The sequence below is a fragment of the Amphiura filiformis genome, chromosome 5 (genome assembly GCF_039555335.1).
Source record: "Amphiura filiformis chromosome 5, Afil_fr2py, whole genome shotgun sequence".
Classification (NCBI taxonomy): domain Eukaryota; kingdom Metazoa; phylum Echinodermata; class Ophiuroidea; order Amphilepidida; family Amphiuridae; genus Amphiura; species Amphiura filiformis.
In genome coordinates this window covers 54,101,097-54,121,335 of record NC_092632.1, presented here as the reverse complement: position 1 = coordinate 54,121,335, position 20,239 = coordinate 54,101,097, and the positions used below count along the sequence as shown (strand labels likewise).

The 20,239-nt window shown below is 37.7% G+C and overlaps 2 protein-coding genes across 2 annotated transcripts; both read left to right on the top strand.

The window, feature by feature from the left end:
• The first annotated feature begins 12,697 nt into the window (after positions 1-12,697).
• On the top strand, positions 12,698-14,208 carry LOC140152278 (gamma-butyrobetaine dioxygenase-like). Its single transcript, XM_072174583.1, has 2 exons — positions 12,698-13,448; positions 14,079-14,208. Exons 1-2 carry the CDS (start codon positions 12,922-12,924, stop codon positions 14,206-14,208), a joined length of 657 nt encoding a protein of 218 aa, XP_072030684.1. The 5' UTR covers positions 12,698-12,921.
• Positions 14,209-16,975: 2,767 nt separating this feature from the next.
• LOC140151904 (gamma-butyrobetaine dioxygenase-like) lies at positions 16,976-19,464 on the top strand. Its single transcript, XM_072174217.1, has 3 exons — positions 16,976-17,173; positions 17,431-17,597; positions 18,855-19,464. The coding sequence occupies exons 1-3, from the start codon at positions 16,980-16,982 to the stop codon at positions 19,019-19,021; spliced, it is 528 nt and encodes a 175-aa protein (XP_072030318.1). The 5' UTR covers positions 16,976-16,979; the 3' UTR covers positions 19,022-19,464.
• Positions 19,465-20,239: the final 775 nt, after the last annotated feature.

The following is a 20,239-nucleotide window of genomic DNA, read 5'->3' as shown; positions in this document are numbered from 1 at the left end:
GTGGCGTCGATTTGTGGATGAAGAGGAATGGATTTTTGGCATTGAGGAAAATAAGGGGGGATTACAGGACTTTGGCATTTTTTTCATAGGGCATTATGTAATTATTTATTGTTACATGTACATTATCCAGAGATGGAACCGAACCGAGACTGGGGGCCAGTCTAACGTGGGAACCAATTAGGTTTAGCCACTTTGAAAGTGACTTTGTCACTATCTGTCTATCCCTGCCAGGGGTTCTCTTGTCCTTTGTTTAAATTGTTCCTGGTTAAGGCAAATCCTTGTTCTCATGTATCAGTGTATTAATAACAGTGCCCCTACCTACTTGTCTGAGCTAATTTCTATGTATAACACCCATTCCAGCAAACGTAATCTTCGCTCATCCACGGTACCAGTGATTGTGAAATCTACTTAGGGCACTCCAGAGTTACTACATGTAATAACTGTAAAATCAACTTAAGAACATTCCAGAGCTAGGAAATTCCATGGTACTAGTGATTGTGAAATCTACTTGGGACAATACGGAGTAAGGGTCAAGGATGTGAAGGAGGGCATTATAATCTTTTAGTGGTGTAGCTGAGGATCAAGGATGTGAAGTAGGGTAATATAATCTAGCGGTTTAGCTGAGGTTCACGGATGTGGAGAAGGGTAATATAATCTCTTCATGGTGTTGCCGAGGTCAAGGATGTGAAGTAGGGCAATATAGTCTCTGAGTGGTGTAGCTGAGGATCAAGGATGTGAAAGAGGGTAGCGAAATCTTTTAGTAGTGTAGCTAAGGATGTAAAGGAGGGTAATATAGTCTCTTAGTGTTGTAACGGAGGGTCAAGGATCTGAAGGAGGGTAATATAATCTCTTCATGGTGTAGCTGAGGATCAAGGATATGAAGGAGAGTAATATAATCTCTTCATGGTGAAGCTGAGGATCAATGATGTGAAGATGGGTAATATAACCTCTTAGTGGTGCAGCTGAGGATTAAGGATGTGAAGTAGGGTAACATAATCTCCTTAGTTTTGTAACTGAGGATCAAGGATGTGAAGTAGGGTAATACAATCTCTTAATGGTGAAGCTGAGGATCAAGGATGTAAAGGAGGGTATATAATATCTTAGTAGTGTAGCTACGGATCATGGATGTAAATATGGTTAATATAATCTCTTGTAATTTAATGAGGATCAAGGATGTGATGGAGGGTAATAGAATATCTTAATGGTGTAGCTGAGGATCAAGGATGTGAAGGAGGGTAATAATAACCTCTTAGTGGTGTAGCTGTGTTTCAAGCATGTGAAGTAGGGTAACATAATCTCTTAGTTCTGTAACTGAGGATCAAGGATGTGAAGGAGAGTAATATAATCTCTTCATGGTGAAGCTGAGGATCAATGATGTGAAGATGGGTAATATAACCTCTTAGTGGTGCAGCTGAGGATTAAGGATGTGAAGTAGGGTAACATAATCTCCTTAGTTTTGTAACTGAGGATCAAGGATGTGAAGTAGGGTAATACAATCTCTTAATGGTGAAGCTGAGGATCAAGGATGTAAAGGAGGGTATATAATATCTTAGTAGTGTAGCTACGGATCATGGATGTACATATGGGTAATATAATCTCTTTAGTGTAATTTAATGAGGATCAAGGATGTGATGGAGGGTAATAGAATATCTTAATGGTGTAGCTGAGGATCAAGGACGTGAAGGAGGGTAATAACCTGGGGGGGTACTCAAGTTTGGTTTTGGTAGGGACGTGCCGCTGAGAATTTGAAAGTGGACCCATAAATATACCAATTTTGCAAGACTTTGGACCCATTGATATACCAAAAGTCAAAATTTTCGGCCGAATTTAACCCAAATTGTCCTAGTTTTTACACATTTTCCCAAAATTTTGGGAAAATTTTGAAAATTTTTTCTAAATTAACGAAAAATTGGGCTATTTTCCAAAAAAATTGAGAAATTTTGAAAAAAGGACCCATTCATATACCAAAATAGGCTTTGAAAAAGGGGTCATTGATATACCAAGAGGCTGAAAATGCTACCCATATTTGCGGCACGTCCCCGTATGGTCATTTGTACTGAGAACCCCCCCCCGGGGGTAATAATAACCTCTTAGTGGTGTAGCTGTGTTTCAAGGATGTGAAGGAGGGTAATATAATCTCTTCATGGTGTAGCTGAGGATCAAGGATATGAAGATGGGTAATATAACCTCTTAGTGGTACAGCTGAGGATTAAGGATGTGAAGTAGGGTAACATAATATCTTAAGGCATGGTGTAGCTGAGGATCAAGGATATGAAGGAGAGTAATATAATCTCTTCATGGTGTAGCTGAGGATCAAGGATATGAAGATGGGTAATATAACTTCTTAGTGGTACAGCTGAGGATTAACGATGTGAAGTAGGGTAACATAATCTCCTTAGTTTTGTAACTGAGGATCAAGGATGTGAAGTAGGGTAATACAATCTCTTAATGGTGAAGCTGAGGATCAAGGATGTAAAGGAGGGTATATAATATCTTAGTAGTGTAGCTACGGATCATGGATGTAAATATGGTTAATATAATCTCTTGTAATTTAATGAGGATCAAGGATGTGATGGAGGGTAATAGAATATCTTAATGGTGTAGCTGAGGATCAAGGATGTGAAGGAGGGTAATAATAACCTCTTAGTGGTGTAGCTGTGTTTCAAGCATGTGAAGTAGGGTAACATAATCTCTTAGTTCTGTAACTGAGGATCAAGGATGTGAAGGAGAGTAATATAATCTCTTCATGGTGAAGCTGAGGATCAATGATGTGAAGATGGGTAATATAACCTCTTAGTGGTGCAGCTGAGGATTAAGGATGTGAAGTAGGGTAACATAATCTCCTTAGTTTTGTAACTGAGGATCAAGGATGTGAAGTAGGGTAATACAATCTCTTAATGGTGAAGCTGAGGATCAAGGATGTAAAGGAGGGTATATAATATCTTAGTAGTGTAGCTACGGATCATGGATGTACATATGGGTAATATAATCTCTTTAGTGTAATTTAATGAGGATCAAGGATGTGATGGAGGGTAATAGAATATCTTAATGGTGTAGCTGAGGATCAAGGACGTGAAGGAGGGTAATAACCCGGGGGGTACTCAAGTTTGGTTTTGGTAGGGACGTGCCGCTGAGAATTTGAAAGTGGACCCATAAATATACCAATTTTGCAAGACTTTGGACCCATTGATATACCAAAAGTCAAAATTTTCGGCCGAATTTAACCCAAATTGTCCTAGTTTTTACACATTTTCCCAAAATTTTGGGAAAATTTTGAAAAATTTTTCTAAATTAACGAAAAATTGGGCTATTTTCCAAAAAATTGAGAAAATTTTGAAAAAGGACCCATTCATATACCAAAATAGGCTTTGAAAAAGGGTCATTGATATACCAAGAGGCTGAAAATGCTACCCATATTTGCGGCACGTCCCCGTATGGTCATTTGTACTGAGAACCCCCCCCCCCCCGGGGGTAATAATAACCTCTTAGTGGTGTAGCTGTGTTTCAAGGATGTGAAGGAGGGTAATATAATCTCTTCATGGTGTAGCTGAGGATCAAGGATATGAAGATGGGTAATATAACCTCTTAGTGGTACAGCTGAGGATTAAGGATGTGAAGTAGGGTAACATAATATCTTAAGGCATGGTGTAGCTGAGGATCAAGGATATGAAGGAGAGTAATATAATCTCTTCATGGTGTAGCTGAGGATCAAGGATATGAAGATGGGTAATATAACTTCTTAGTGGTACAGCTGAGGATTAACGATGTGAAGTAGGGTAACATAATAGCTCATAATCTCCTTAGTTTTGTAACTGAGGATCAAGGATGTGAAGTAGGGTAATACAATCTCTTAATGGTGAAGCTGAGGATCAAGGATGTAAAGGAGGGTATATAATATCTTAGTGGTGTAGCTACGGATCAAGGATGTGAATATGGGTAATATAATTTGTTTGGTGTTATTTAACTGAGGATCAAGGATGTGAAAGAGGCTAATAGAATATCTTAATGGTGTAGCTGAGGATCAAGGATGTGAAGATGGGTAATAATAACCTCTTAATGGTGTAGCTGTGTTTCAAGGATGTGAAGTAGGATAACATAATCTCTTAGTTTTGTAACTGAGAATTAAGGATGTGAAGGAGGGTAATATAATCTCTTAGTGGTGTAGCTGAGGATCAAGGATGTGAAGTAGGGTAACATAATCTCTCAGTTTTGTAACTGAGAATCAAGGATGTGAAGGAGGGTAATATAATCTCTTAGTGGTGCAGTTGAGGATCACATATGTGAAGGAGGGTAATATAATTTCTTAGTGGTGTAGCTGAGGATCAAGGATGTAAAGGAGGGTATTATAATCTCGTAGTGTTGTAACTGAGGGTCAAGGATCCGAAGGAGTGTAATATAATCTCTTAATGGCGTAGCTGAGGATCAAGGATGTAAAGGAGGGTATATAACATCTTAGTGGTGTAGCTACGGATCATGGATATGAATAAACTGAACTCAACTGAACTGATATTGGTAATATAATATCTTTAGTGTTATTTAAGTGAGGATCAAGGATTTAAAGGATGGTTGATATAACTTCTTAGTGGTGTAGCTGAGGATCCTACGTGGGAATAGACCCTCCCTCGGGTCCATGGAGAACGACTGGTAATGTAGATTCCATTGCATTAAAAAGCAACCCAATACAGGACTTTCGCGTTCACTTATAATACGAGTATATTTCTATATTGCTGCATGGTTGACTGTGTGTGTAATCAGTGGCGTCGATTTGTGGATGAAGAGGAATGGATTTTTGGCATTGAGGAAAATAAGGGGGGATTACAGGACTTTGGCATTTTTTTCATAGGGCATTATGTAATTATTTATTGTCTAATAAAGAACTTTGGGAATAGGACTCGCTAAATATTTTAACCGGCGAGGTAGGTACCAGGGAATAATCACACGGCTTGGTAGATGCGTCTTGGTTCACTCGTCTCGACTAGTCCCTCAGATTGGTATTCGGTTCATCGTCTCTTCATCATAGGCCTGAGTAGGGGCGCTAAAATAAAGTTCTTCATAGAACCAGAGGTTCAACCAGGGACTTATTGAGGCTTTTAGAATCAGCCAAGCACGAGTATTATCACACAAACATGAAGACAACCAAAACCACAATTTACGGTTAATTAAGTTATATTTATTACTTACTACATCTTCTTCATTCGATATGAAACTTTATATTAAATCTAACACGTGAACTAGGAGTAGAACAAACTCCATTATCAAGTAATAATTAGCGAGAATTGTACTCGCTCTAAACTAAGAAGTTGTGTTCAAATCTTGACGCACACGGAGAGTTTATAAAGAGATGTTAACCATCTGAGTGAATGCCACAGACTACAATTAAACATCCGTTTGCATCGTCCACAAAACCTCTCTTTACAAAAGACCATTGTGACGTTTAACGATAGTCTAATCGACATGATACGAGAGAGTGATCTCACTCGAGGTGAATGACACCATAATTTTGAATAAATAAATAAATTAAAATAGAAGGCATGGGATATAAAATAATATATCGCCACAACAATTGTTACATGTACATTATCCAGAGATGGAACCGAACCGAGACTGGGGGCCAGTCTAACGTGGGAACCAATTAGGTTTAGCCACTTTGAAAGTGACTTTGTCACTATCTGTCTATCCCTGCCAGGGGTTCTCTTGTCCTTTGTTTAAATTGTTCCTGGTTAAGGCAAATCCTTGTTCTCATGTATCAGTGTATTAATAACAGTGCCCCTACCTACTTGTCTGAGCTAATTTCTATGTATAACACCCATTCCAGCAAACGTAATCTTCGCTCATCCAAGGACGTTACCAGACTTGCTATTCCCAAGACCAAAAGATCTGCAGGTGACTGTGGGTTCTCAGTGTACGGTCCTCGCCACTGGAATTCACTGCCCACTTCCATCAGAGAGGCCCCGTCACTGCAGATCTTTAAAAGGCATCTTAAAACACACCTTTTTGAATTGTTGTAATTTCATTTGTTTTTCTTTGTATTGTGAAGCGCTTTGAACTGCGAAAAAGCGCTATAGAAATATTGTATGTATGTATGTATGTATGTATGCCATCTCTCTATTTTCTCCAACATGGGTCAATTCAATTTCAATTTCTTGCTTTATGACCTTCCATGGTTTACATTTTTATATCTTTGCATGTGTAATTTATGTATTTATGTGTAATTTTGATATTGTGCATTATTTTATATGTATATGTGTCTTTTTACTGGCAAATAAAATGATATGATATGATATGATATCAAGGATGTGAAGTAGGGTAACATAATCTCTTTTGTAACTGAGGATCAAGGATGTGAAGGGGGAAACATAATCTCTTAACGGTGCAGCTGAGGACCACGGATATTAAAGAGGGTAATATAATTTCTTCATGGTGGTGCTTAGGATCAAGGATGTTAAGGACGGTAATATAATCTCTTAGTGGTGTAGCTGAGGATCAAGGATGTGAAGGTAATATAAACTGTTAGTGGTATAGCTGAGGATCACGGGTGTAAAAGAGGGTAACATAATCTCTTAGTTTTGTAACTGAGGATCAAGGATGTGAAGGGGGAAATATAATCTCTTAATGGTGTAGTTGAGGATCAAGGATGTAAAGTAGGGTATATAATATCTAAGTGTTGTAGTGGATGTGAAGATGGGTAATATAATCTCTTACTGGTACAACTTAGGATCAAGGATGTGAAAGAGATTTAAATAATCTCATTAATGGTGTAGTTGACGATCACGGATGTCAAGGAGGGTGATATGATCTCTTAGTGATTTAGCTGAGGATCAAGGATGTGAAGGAGGGTAATATAATCTGTCGCTCTCTATTTTTATCCTTGAGACAAATTGGCAAAATTCGTCCATATTTGTCTGAGAAGCGACGTCATATCTTGTTAACTCTCTTACATTATCACGTCTCGCCTTGATTTCTGTAATTCCGCTTTGGCTGGTATCACTTCCGATCAAATTTTCCGCCTCCAGAGGATCCAAAACTCCCGGAGGGGGTACTCACATGTAAATGGGGTATGGGTATGTGCGGCGGTCAAGGGTCCCTTTTTCAGACTCCCCGGCAGTTCCTTAAGACCCACATTGGGATCATGCTTCAGTTCTTTGAGCCTCAAACTCTGGCAATTGTAGCTCTTTAGCCAAAATTTGGAAAAATTTGGAATTTTTTAGCTCCAAAGCCTATAATTTGGCCCAATTTTAGTTCATAAGACCCACCAAAAATGTTGACATTTCAGTTCATCAAGCCCCTATTTTTCCAAAAATCAGTTCTTAGTTCCCAAAGTTTGGCGCTCCGCGCCGCACACCCCTACCAAAATTTCAGTTGAGTGCCCCCCCGGGCCAAAACTCTGCCGCCCGGCTCATTGTTAAAAACGTAAATATAATCATATCACCCCATTATTGTTATTATTATTATTATTATTATTATTATTATTATTATTATTATTATTATTATTATTATTATTATTATTATTATTATTATTATTATTATTATTATTATTATTATTATTATTATTATTATTATTATTATTATTATTATTATTATTATTATTATTATTATTACTAGCGGAATGGCCGCGCTCCTTAATATAATCTCTTAGTATAGCTGAGGATCACGGATGTGAAGGAGGGTATTATAGTCTCTTCATGGTTTGCTGGTTTGCTGGGGATCAAGGATGTGAAGGACGGTACTATAATCTCTTATTGATGTAGCTGAGGATCAAGGATATGAAGGACGGTAATATAGTCTCTTATTGGTGTAGCTGAGGATCAAGGCTGTCAAGGACGGTAATATAGTCTCTTAGTGGTGTAGCTGAGGATCACGGATGTGAAGGAGGGTTATAGGATATCTTAATGGTGTAGCTGAGGATCAAGGCTGTGAAGGACGGTAATATAGTTTCTTAGTGGTGTAGCTGAGGATCACGGATGTGAAGGAGGGTTATAGGATTATATCTTAATGGTGTAGCTGAGGATCAAGGCTGTGAAGATGGGTAACCTCTTATTGATGTAGCTGAGGATCAAGGATGTGAAAGAGGGTAGTAGAATCTCTTAGTAGTGTAGCAAAGGATCGCTAAGGATCAAGGATATAAAAGAGAAGGGTAATATAGTCTCTTAGTGGTGTAACTGAGGACCAAGGATGTGAAGTAGGATAGCATACTCTCTTAGTGTTGTAAATTAGGATCAAGGATGTGAAGTGGGAAAATATATATCATCTCTTAATGGTGCAGCTGAGGATGAAGGATGTAAATGAGGGCAATATAATACCTTAGTGGTGTAGCTACGGAACATGGAGGTGAAGATGGGTAATATAATCTCTTACTGGTATAACTTAGGAACAAGGATGTGAAGGAGAGTGATATTATCTCTTAGTGTTGTAGCTGAGGATCAAGGATGTGACGGAGGGAAATATAATCTTTTAGTGGTGTAGCTGAGGATCAAGTGTGTGAAGAAGGGCAATATATTATATTAATGGTGTAGATAAGGATCAAGGATGTGAAGGTGTGCAATATGATCTCTCAGTGGTGTAGCCATGGATCGAGAGTGTGAAGGAGGGTAACAGAATATCTCAGTGGTGTAGCTGATGATCACGGATGTGAACGAGGCCAATATAATCTTTTAGGATCAAGGACGTGAAAGAGGGCAATATCTAATCTCTTAGTGGTGTAGCTAAGGATCAAGGATAATTTATAAAGAAGGGAAATATAATATCTTAGTTGTGTATCTGAGGATCAAGGATGTAAAGGAGAGTAATATAATCTCTTAGTGGTGTAGCCCGGGTGGTGTAGCTGAGGATAACGTATATGAAGGACGGTAATATAATCTATAAGTGGCGGTGTAGCTGAGGTTCAAGGATATGGAGGAGGGTAATAAAATATTTAAAGGATCAAGAATGTGAAGAAGGGTAATCGAAGGATCAAAGGTGTGGAGGAGGGTAATACGATTTCTAAGTGGTGTAGCTACGGATCAAGGATATAAAGATGGGTACGGTAATATAATAGTGGCGTATCTGAGGATCAGGGATGTGAATGAGAGTAATATAATCTCTTAGTGGTAGCTTAGTGGTGTAGCTGAAGATCAAGGATGTGAAGGACGGTAATATAATCTCTTAGTGGTGGTGTAGCTGAGGATCAAGGATATGAAGGAGGGTAACAGAATATTTTTTTAAATATTATCATTAAAATGATGTAACTAATGATCAAGGATGTGAAGATGGGTAATGTAACCTTTTGGTTATTTGCCTAAGGATCAAGGATGTGAAAGGGGTAATATAATCTCTTAATGGTGTGGCTGAGCAGCAAGGATGTGATGGAGGTTAGTATAATCTTTTAATTATGTAGCTGAGGATCAAGGATGTAAACGAAGGTAATATATAATCTCTTAGTAGTGTAGCCACGGATCAAAGCTGATCAAGACTGTGAAGATGGGCAATATAATATCTTAGTGGTGTAGCTGAGGATCAAGGATGTGAAGGAGGGCAATATAATCTCTTAGTTGTGTAGCCGAGGATCAAGAAGGAGGGTAGAATCTCCTAGTGGTGTAGCTGAGGATCAAGGATATGAATGAGGGTAATATAATCTTAATGGTGTAGCTAGTCCGACGTATAGGACTTTTTTTTTCTTATTTACCAGACAATGTTGAGGATCTGAGGATCAAGGATATGAAGGAGGGTAACAGAATATTATAATGATGTAACTAATGATCAAGGATGTGAAGATGGGTAATGTAACCTTTGGGTTATTTGCCTAAGGATCAAGGATGTGAAAGGGGTAATATAATCTCTTAATGGTGTAGCTGAGCAGCAAGGATGTGATGGAGGTTAGTATAATCTTTTAATTATGTAGCTGAGGATCAAGGATGTAAACGAAGGTAATATATAATCTCTTAGTAGTGTAGCCACGGATCAAAGCTGATCAAGACTGTGAAGATGGGCAATATAATATCTTAGTGGTGTAGCTGAGGATCAAGGATGGGCAATATAATATCTTAGTGGTGTAGCTGAGGATCAAGAATGTGAATAAAGGTAATACAATCTCTTAGTGGTATAGCTGAGGATCAAGGACGTGAAAGAGGGTAATAGAATATTTTAATGGTGTAGCTAAGGATCAAGGATGTGAAGGAGGGCAATATAATTTCTTAGTTGTGTAGCCGAGGATCAAGAAGGAGGGTAGAATCTCCTAGTGGTGTAGCTAAGGATCAAGGATGTGAAGGAGGACAATATAATTTCTTAGTTGTGTAGCCGAGGATCAAGAAGGAGGGTAGAATCTCCTAGTGGTGTAGCTGAGGATCAAGGATATGAATGAGGGTAATAGAATCTTAATGGTGTAGCTAGTCCGACGTGTAGGACATTTTTTTTCTTATTTACCAGACCATGTTGAGGATCTGAGGATCAAGGATATGAAGGAGAGTAACAGAATATTTTAATGATGTAACTAATGATCAAGGATGTGAAGATGGGTAATGTAACCTTTTGGTTATTTGCCTAAGGATCAAGGATGTGAAAGAGGGTAATATAATCTCTTAATGGTGTGGCTGAGCAGCAAGGATGTGATGGAGGTTAGTATAATCTTTTAATTATGTAGCTGAGGATCAAGGATGTAAACGAAGGTAATATATAATCTCTTATACATTGGTATGCGGTGTTTTGTGATATGAACGGACGAAATTCACTCAAAGAGTGTGCTGAAAGTGGAGGGAATATATCGGATATCATAACATCCACTCCAGCAATGAGAATCGTTGGGAGCACACGACAGGGAACACACAGAACTGTCAGACCACCTGTGAATATAACATCAATTACAGTGATAATGAGGGGGATACAAGTTGATATATGTTTGTAACCAATGTATAAGTGTGTTATCAGACCACCTGTCAAGTTGATAATGAGGGGGTACAAGTTGATATATGTTTGTAACCAATGTATAAGTGTGTTATCAGACCACCTGTCAAGTTGATATATGTTTGTAACCAATGTATAAGTGTGTTATCAGACCACCTGTGAATAATGTTATGATTTTCGAGACATAACATCAATTACAGTGATAATGAGGGGGTACAAGTTGATATATGTTTGTAACCAATGTATAAGTATGTTATCACACTCGTTGGGCTGCGCCCAACTCGTGTGATAACATACACTTAGTAGTGTAGCCACGGATCAAGAATGTGAATAAAGGTAATACAATCTCTTAGTGGTATAGCTGAGGATCAAGGACGTGAAAGAGGGTAATAGAATATTTTAATGGTGTAGCTAAGGATCAAGGATGTGAAGGAGGGCAATATAATCTCTTAGTTGTGTAGCCGAGGATCAAGAAGGAGGGTAGAATCTCCTAGTGGTGTAGCTGAGGATCAAGGATATGAATGAGGGTAATAGAATCTTAATGGTGTAGCTAGTCCGACGTATAGGACTTTTTTTTCTTATTTACCAGACAATGTTCAGCTCAGACTATGACCACTATCTCATAATGGCACAAGAAAGACGGTCAATCTTTCTTGAGCAATCAGAGCCTGCATGAGCAGTAATAAGTACTATAATAGTTGGTAACTGAGAAAAAAACAGGTCCTATTCGTCGGACGCCGGCGTCGGACTAGGTGTAGCTGAGGATTAAGGATATGAAGGAGGGTACTATGGATATTATAATATGTTGTAACATTTACCAGCTAGCATCTGCCTGTCAAACACATGTTACGAGCCTTCAGTTTCATAAGTTGATCATTCCTCGGTGGTACTATTAAACTAGTTGATCACTGTTTAAAATTATTTTTCAAATGTTTTTCATGTTTTATATATGCTTTTATTTAGTTTTAATGTATTCATTTTTATTTCTTTTCCTTTTTTTCTTCTAAATATTATTGTTATTGAACGCACCGTTGCAAAGCGTTTGTTAAACGAGTGCCGCTGATGTGAAAGCGTACGTTCAAATAAATAAATAAAATAAATAAATAAAATAAATAAATAAAATAAATAAATGAAATAAATAAATAATATAAATATTAGGAATTATTTCCTAGCCTCTTAACCGGTTGGTGGGCTACAAAAGTACAAGGTTAAACTGTCCATGAGTGCGCCGACCCTAATTTTTCAACATTTCAAGATTAAGTAGCCTACATTTCTGGACGTGCGCGGGCGTCAGCCGAGTACGAAATTACGTTTGTACTTTTTGACCACTTGATCAAGCCAATCTGTAATCTGTATAATTTTGTGTATATATCTACATTAGCAAGGTTATTTTGATCATGAAGGAAGTTCACCTTCCTGTTTTGATCGAAGGAAGCCGAGTCACGTGGCCAAGTTTGTAAGCAATTAGGTCATGCAATGCTATACAGGCTGTGGAAATTGCTGATATTACGTCGCTTCGTATTGGTTGATATTTTGAATTTTACAGTTTGACGGTGGTTTATTTTAACCATTCAGAAAGAATTTCATATCAGCATTTTGCTAAGATTGTCAGTAAAACGATGGCGCTTTCGTCCAAAAGAATTAATACAGACCGGATGATTTATATTCAAAGGAAGCCGGTCACCGTGGACTAAAAACGATCGCGCCACAGGAAATTGGCGAAACTTGGGAACAGTAAAACATTAAATGACGGCTGATTTTTACAAAATGTATATATATTAAGATCGGTAACAAATTAAGCTTCAACAAACCCTTTTCGGCCGTGAAAAGGACGGAAAGTTCCATTCAAAAGAACGCAACCGTGCGATATCGGCCATTCTTCAAGGTTTTTCAAGCCTTTTTTGACCCGAAAACAAGTCGCGCTGATAATGAAGCTTGAGTGAACAAGACAAATTCATATGTATTACTATTTTGTGAATAGAGGCGGGCTAGACGTGAATTCAGATACTCCATACTCAGCAACCGCTGTAGTTACATGTTTTTAAAATGTCTGCATTTATGCGAGTCGAACTTGATCATCCTTCTCGGTCTTGTCTTTTAAAACATGATGACGGGAATGTTATTGGAACATATCCTTATGTGTGGTTGCGAGATAACTGTCGATGTGACAAATGTTTTCATCCTTCTTCACGTGCTCGTCTTGTACTCATGGCCAACTTGGACCCTGACGTCATTCCAGATGTAGCAGATGTCGACGACCAAACATTGAACATTAAATGGTCTGATGACCACAGCAGTCAGTTTCCCGTCTCCTGGCTTAAAGAAAACCAATTTTCCGATATGAGTGAGGATCCCGTGAGTGCACCAGTTAGTCAGTTTTGGGGCAACGAGATGCAACATAAGATACCCAAGTTCTCATTTGCAGATATCCTTCACAATGACAAGAGCCTTCATGATTGGATAGAAGCATTGCAGGTTCATGGGTTGGCACTCATCAAAGATGCCCCACACAAAGAAGGAGCAGTTCTTGAAATAGGGAAAAGGATCTCATACTTGAAGACGACACATTCTGGGTAAGACATTGTATACTTTACGACTCGTAACTTGAAATTCTAATGCCCATTGCTATCGTCAATCTTGATTAAAATTCTGGTTTTGTACAAAATAAATTTGTTCAGTCTATTGCAATTGATTTATCAGAAATTCACAATGAAAGGCGATAATATAAATTTAAGTGATAACGTTTGGAGGTAAATGACAGCAACGTCTTTTATTAACAGAGTACATACAGAAAAAAACCTGCCGATGTATACTTAATTTTTCGATCTAATTTTGTCAGCCATATAATTTAAAAAATATTTGTAAGCCTTCCTATATTTCATATATCACTATACTTACATTGTTTTAATAATATCGGAAATAATAATAATAATAATAATAATAATAATAATAATAATAATAATAATAATAATAATAATAATAATAATAATAGTAATAATAATAATAATAATAATAGTAAAATAATAACACTAATAATAATAATAATAATAATAAGCATAATAATAATAATAATAATAATAATAATAATAATAATAATAATCGAGATACTCCTTCAACCTCGTTCATTTGATTTATGTACTTATACACATTTCGTGGTTCTTGTTGTTGACTTAATACCGAATCTGTTTGCTTTTGTTTTTCAGTGATACATTTCAGGTTATCAGCAAGTTTGAAGCAAGCAACCTCGCTTACACCAATGCAGAGTTGGGACTCCACACTGATTTTCCCTACTACGCTCGTTCACCAAATGTAAGCGTTCTTTTGCATCTTTAAGAAATGTTTCGGTAATTCCCCACTCAATATTGTTGTTTAGTTGTGTGTGGTTTGAATACTGAAAAAACTTTTGGAACAATAAAAGGTCAAATTCTAAAATTGATTACATTCTGTTCAAAACCAACGATATGCCGTCGATTGTGACGTAGTCCTGTTTCCGTCAATATTACTTTCCTACCATGGCAAAGAGAGGGAGGCATGGTTAAAGAGCAGTGCGCACGCGAGATGTGAATGACCTTTACCAGCAACTGCAACCCTGGTTGCAAAGTATTGGTATCAATGTATGTGCTCCTTATCATAGGGCCGACGAATCCTCTTCGTCCTACCCCTCTTAATTCTGTATATAGCTTGTCGCGAAGGTTACCAAAGGAAAGCCTCGAAACCCAACATATCACAAGTTGCATGGCTAAGCTGACACTCCGAGGTGTCAGGTTAAACAAATGCCAGTTAGAAACCAGGATCCCCCTCGGTAACGCCGGTTCCCCCCGCGGGTCCCCTTCTCAGTTCTCATCACTGAATCCAAGCTGGACAGCTCGGTTCTTGATGATGGCTCAGAGATCATAGCCTAAACGGCTACACAGATAGCTACACATATTCCTATAGCGGAATAGAAGCAACGAAAGTGGATGGGGAAGCTGCTAAAAAATGATCGTGAAAGATTCTCTTCGTAATAAGTGGATGGCGTTTTCTACTCAATATGACAGTGGAAATATGCTGTTATCACCGACATGTTGTCCACCGCAGAAAGTGAAATGAGCTCTGGAATTGTATGACAAAACAGCAAACATGATTCGACCTTTGCAGTACTTAAACCTGATTAACAGGAAATTACTCCAGCAAAATCAATCGATAAAGTCTAGCCCATCCTCCACATTGAATGGTGGACTGTACTTATGCCCAAATATGGCACTTGCCAATCAATAATCACCCACTTGAAATCCTCTGGCTCGCTCCACTGACCAAAGTTATGGACAGATATGGGAGTTGTTTTTGCTGTTATTTGTCACTTACATATCAGGGAGGTACGAACATTTGCAGATGCCCCACCTACTCTGTTTTTAGTCTACATGTAATATATACATTATTCTTGATTGACATCAAGTACAAAAACTATCAGTCAAGTGGTTTAGCTTTAATGCCTTCGGAAGAGAGTGGTCCACAATGAGTGATAGTCGCTAAAAGTTTTTACACAGGGAATTTGGCAGGCCATGCGTGCCCTTTCTTACTAAATCACTAAAGTGCGAATATTTTCAAACATCTAAATTTGCTAAAAATGTAGGACATGTTACAAAACTATATTTTCTAGAATTTCAGAGAGTACAAAGCATATTGGCCGGTTATTTTTCACACAAGGACGTTAACTAGGCAATGCCCTATACCTATAACATGCACTGTTTGTAGAGGTCACGCGTCAATGGTGAGAGCACTGTGTATTGTGTATAGGAAAATGAACAGTAACTGCAGTATGTATCACCGGTTTGGTTGTTGGTACTGTATACATTTAAATTCCGTGCTGATGAGGAAGGTAAGAAAGTAGCTCTCAACCTCCACAGATCTTAGAGCTCAGATTCTCCAACCCCGAAAGCAAACTGGAGTGAACTAAAGAATATTCTAACTACTGCTGATTATATACTGACCAGGAATGATCACCCAGCAAACACAAAACGTTTTCGACATCATTCGCAAAAGGTTATAAAAGGTTGTCAAAAAACGTTTAAATGTCGGGTTATACAAAGGGTATATTAAGAGTATAAAACGTTTTCATAACCTGAAAAAGCATTTTTGATAACCTACTGCTCAGCAAACAAACATCTTTTACAGAAAACGTTTAAATGTCGGGTTATATAAAGGGTATAAAAACGTTTTAATAACATTCCAAAAACATTCTTGAACACTTGATACAAAACATTCTAAACAGAATGTTATTTTGGGAGTTGAAAAATATTTTGCGAAAAATGTTTGCCCAAAATATTTGCAATAACGTTTTAAAACGTTTTCATGACCTTTATATAACCCGACATTTAAATGTTATTAAAAGGTTTTGAAAAGAACATTTTAAGAACATTTCTGTGTTTGCTGGGTTCAAATATTTTAACATAATGTTATTTAAGTATTGACAAAATATTTGGCAAAAATGTTTGCAAAAATAGTTTAAAATAACATTTTTTTGAAAACATTAAAAAATATTGTTGTAGTGTGTTTTCATACAAAACGTTTTAAAATGTTATCATGACCTTTATATAACCCGACATGTTAATGTTATTAAAACGTTTTTACCTAAACCAAAAGCCCAAATATAACTTATTTAAAACGTTTTTAAAACGTTTTTGTGTTTGCTGGGCAAGCATCACAAACATCTGTGATATGTGAGGGATGACACACACCAGACAACTATAGGCCCATCTCGTTGCTCTCTGTGATTGCAAAAGTAATGGAGACACTCTACAGCAAGAAGATGTGAAAGTACCTTGACAAACATTGTCTAAGTATCAACCGAATCATTACACTTTTTCATTTTCATTGTACGAATATTCTACAAGGAATCAGGTGTGAAAATCTATCAAATGTACACAAATTAATACAAATTAATGCTAAAAGTCACAACCAGAGTATGCACAATAGGCAAGTGGAATACGGAGAAATCTACAAAGTGGCAGGAACTGTTTCCTATTAAATAATATATCATGAAGATTTCCTCCATGCGTTCAGGAAACGTTGCTGTAAAATTTAACATTATTGGTCGTTATTTGCATTTTCATCAACAGATTCAGATGTTGCATTGTATTAAACAAGTTCACTCAAAGGGTGGAGAGAATCAGTTCTGTGACGGATACAAAGTAGCTGAAGACATAAAACACGTTGACCCGGAAGTGTTTCGTATTCTTACTACAATTCCAGTAGACTTCAGAGAGTGGGGGACGGACTCTAATGAGTATCACTTCAAACACAGATCACCAATAATACAGTATGTCTGAAAGTAGAGGAACACTTTCATATTTTTCTTCTTCTTATTATTATTATTACACCACCACCACCACCACCACCACCACCACCACCACCATCATCATCATCATCATCATCATCATCATCATCATCATCATCATCATCATCATCATCATCATCATCACCATCACCATCACCATCATCATCATCATCCAACCTCATCATCATCATCATCATCATCATCATCGTTTAACTGCTACTATTGGTTTTTTTACCCAGGCTTCTTCCAGATGGGCGCTTCAAAGCTATTAGTTACCACGACCATGTGAGGGCACCTTATATCCAAATCCCAGTGCAAGATGTAAACAAACTTTACCGAGCCATCAAGATATTTAATACGGAGTTATACAAAGAGGAAAACAAAATTGAAATCAAGATGGTTGAAGGTATGGGTCTATAGATACCAAAATTCAATACTACATAATAAAGTTACTGTTTACAAGTGACGACATGGTTTAACGTCTAAATCGCCAATAACAGGCTGTATCAAAATGATTGTTCCCGTTTTTGGTGTTTGCCACTTCATTATGACCAGACGTTGAAATATGAAGTGTAAAGTATAAAGTCTGAATGTTCATTTCAAATGGATATAAATAGATGTGCCTTTTGAAGAGGCAGGTTTTTTTCAGAAAGACCAAAAACAGATAGAGAACAATAATTTCTATGATGCATGAAGTTTTGTAAGATGATCGTTTGACATCCATGCAAATGTTGCTGAAATTGTTTTTATGTGTAAGTTTATCCTCTAATTAAACCTGTTTGTTGTCCTGTCTCGTGATCGTCGGTTACATGTCGCATTTGCCGACAGTTAGATTAATCCCTCAGTCCATCAAGACCAACGCGCGGCCATTGAGCCATTTATTTTCCGCCGTGTTTGATACCTGAAATGGGCGGCTGAGGAACTTTTACAGCTGTGGTGCCAATGGTCAGAAATGAAACTCAACTGATTCACAATGTAAATGCTGTTTAACAAATGCTAATAAATTAGTCTGATCGTTTAAATCTTGTGAGTAGTGTAGCCAATATTGACTTCTGTACTTTCTCCAAACATTATTTTACTTGCCGTGAATGCAGTCTCCTAAACAGGTAGAATGCTGATGGGAATTTTTCAGAATATTCTTGTTTACAAAATTAAGGATTTCGGATTCCGATCCTTATCGAACTAAGATTTCGGATTCCGATCCTTCTCATAAACGGCCATAGCCGAGTCATGCCGATATATTTAGATCCGGATAGTTTAGAACAATGGAAATGCAAAAAGATGGGATCTCGACCAATCATAGTACGAGATTGTATGGGCTGATGTCTTGGGCTTTTAACAAACCCGGGCGCGTGGGAGGAGAACTCACTCTCTCTCTCTCTCTCTTACCACAGACACATCAACATGGGGTTGTAACTGGGAGCTTTTGCTCTGGTTGTTTATCATTTTAGTTCTTTTGTATCTGCATCAGTCTGAAGAATAATAAGCATTATATCACTACAAAACATGGTTTCCAGTTGGTCTGATTTTCCAGTGGCATGTCGACCCCGGGATGTCGACTCAGCACGTCATACTCCTGTTAGATCAATTGCACTGAAGCTATATTTTCGGTAGCATACAATAATTCAATCTGAATCTATTGTTCTCAATCTTTCATACACAGGAGACATCGTGAGTTTTGCTAACCAGAGAGTTCTTCATGGTCGAAGCAGTTTCACTGTTACAGAAACCAATGAAAGACATCTCGAAGGAGCGTACATCGATTGGGATGAAGCCTGTTCTCGGATGAGAGTCATTCGTGAAAAGATGCTCAATCAGAAACCAATGTAACAATGGTGGTCGATAAACCCCGCCCTACGCATCGAAGATGTATAACATGATCAACACAAGCAGAGATACTGGCTGGTCTTTTCTACCTGAAATACTGACTGGTCTTTTCTACCTACAGCCATTCTAATTCAATGCCCAAACAGCAATATAATATATATCTTATAAATAATATGAAATTGGTTAATTTTTTTCAAACCTGATACTTTAGCATAATGTGTAATGTCCCAACTTGCACCTAAATGGAATCAGCCAAATTAGTTGTGTTTGTAGGTCAACAGAGCAAAGTTTGACACAATTCATGAAATTATGACTTTATGTCCTCCTATTGAACTACATGTTAAATGGCCAAAATAACCAGTAGGATTTCTTTCACTTTACCTTGTTATTTCAGCTCAAAATGGACAGAAACCCTAGTATTACTTCAGCATTTTAAGTATAGAATAACAAATTTAAGGAAATGGTACACAAAATATCGATATGCCTAAATGTTAATTAGTCAATAAACACAGTATCTCGAAATCACTAGTGGCATTCATTTTGTTGTAGTTGTGGCATATAGGCAGACTTGTAACGAACGAGTTATGACACGAGACTCGATTGGTAGTTCTATGAGTACTTCATCGCTTTTGCTATTCTTAAATTATGTGAAGAAGGGTAATAGAATATCTCAGTAGTGTAGCTGAGGATGAAGGAGGGCAATATAACCTCTTAGTGGTGTAGCTGAGAATCAATGATGTGAAGGACGGTAATATAATCTCTTAGTGGTGTAGCTGAGAATCAATGATGTGAAGGACGGTAATATAATCTCTTAGTGGTGTAGCTGAGGATCAAGGATATGAAGGAGGGTAATATTATCTCTTAGTGGTGAAGCTGAGGATCAAAGATGTGAAGGAGGGTAATATTATATCTTAGTGGTGAAGCTGAGGATCAAGGACGTGAAGGGGGGTAATATAATCTCTTAGTATAATAGAATATCTTAATGATGTAACTGAGGATCAAGGATGTGAAGAAGGGTGATATAATCTCTTAGTGGTGTAGCTGAAGATCATGGATGTGAAAGAGATTAGTAAAGCTCTTAATAGTGTACCTAAGGATCGCCAAGGATCAAGGATGTAAAGGAGGGTAATATAGTCTCCAGGGCGTGATCACATCAGGCACTTTTGATGTAGGGACGTGGAGTCGACCCTACATCGAAACCACTTCCCAGTGTAGTGTGAA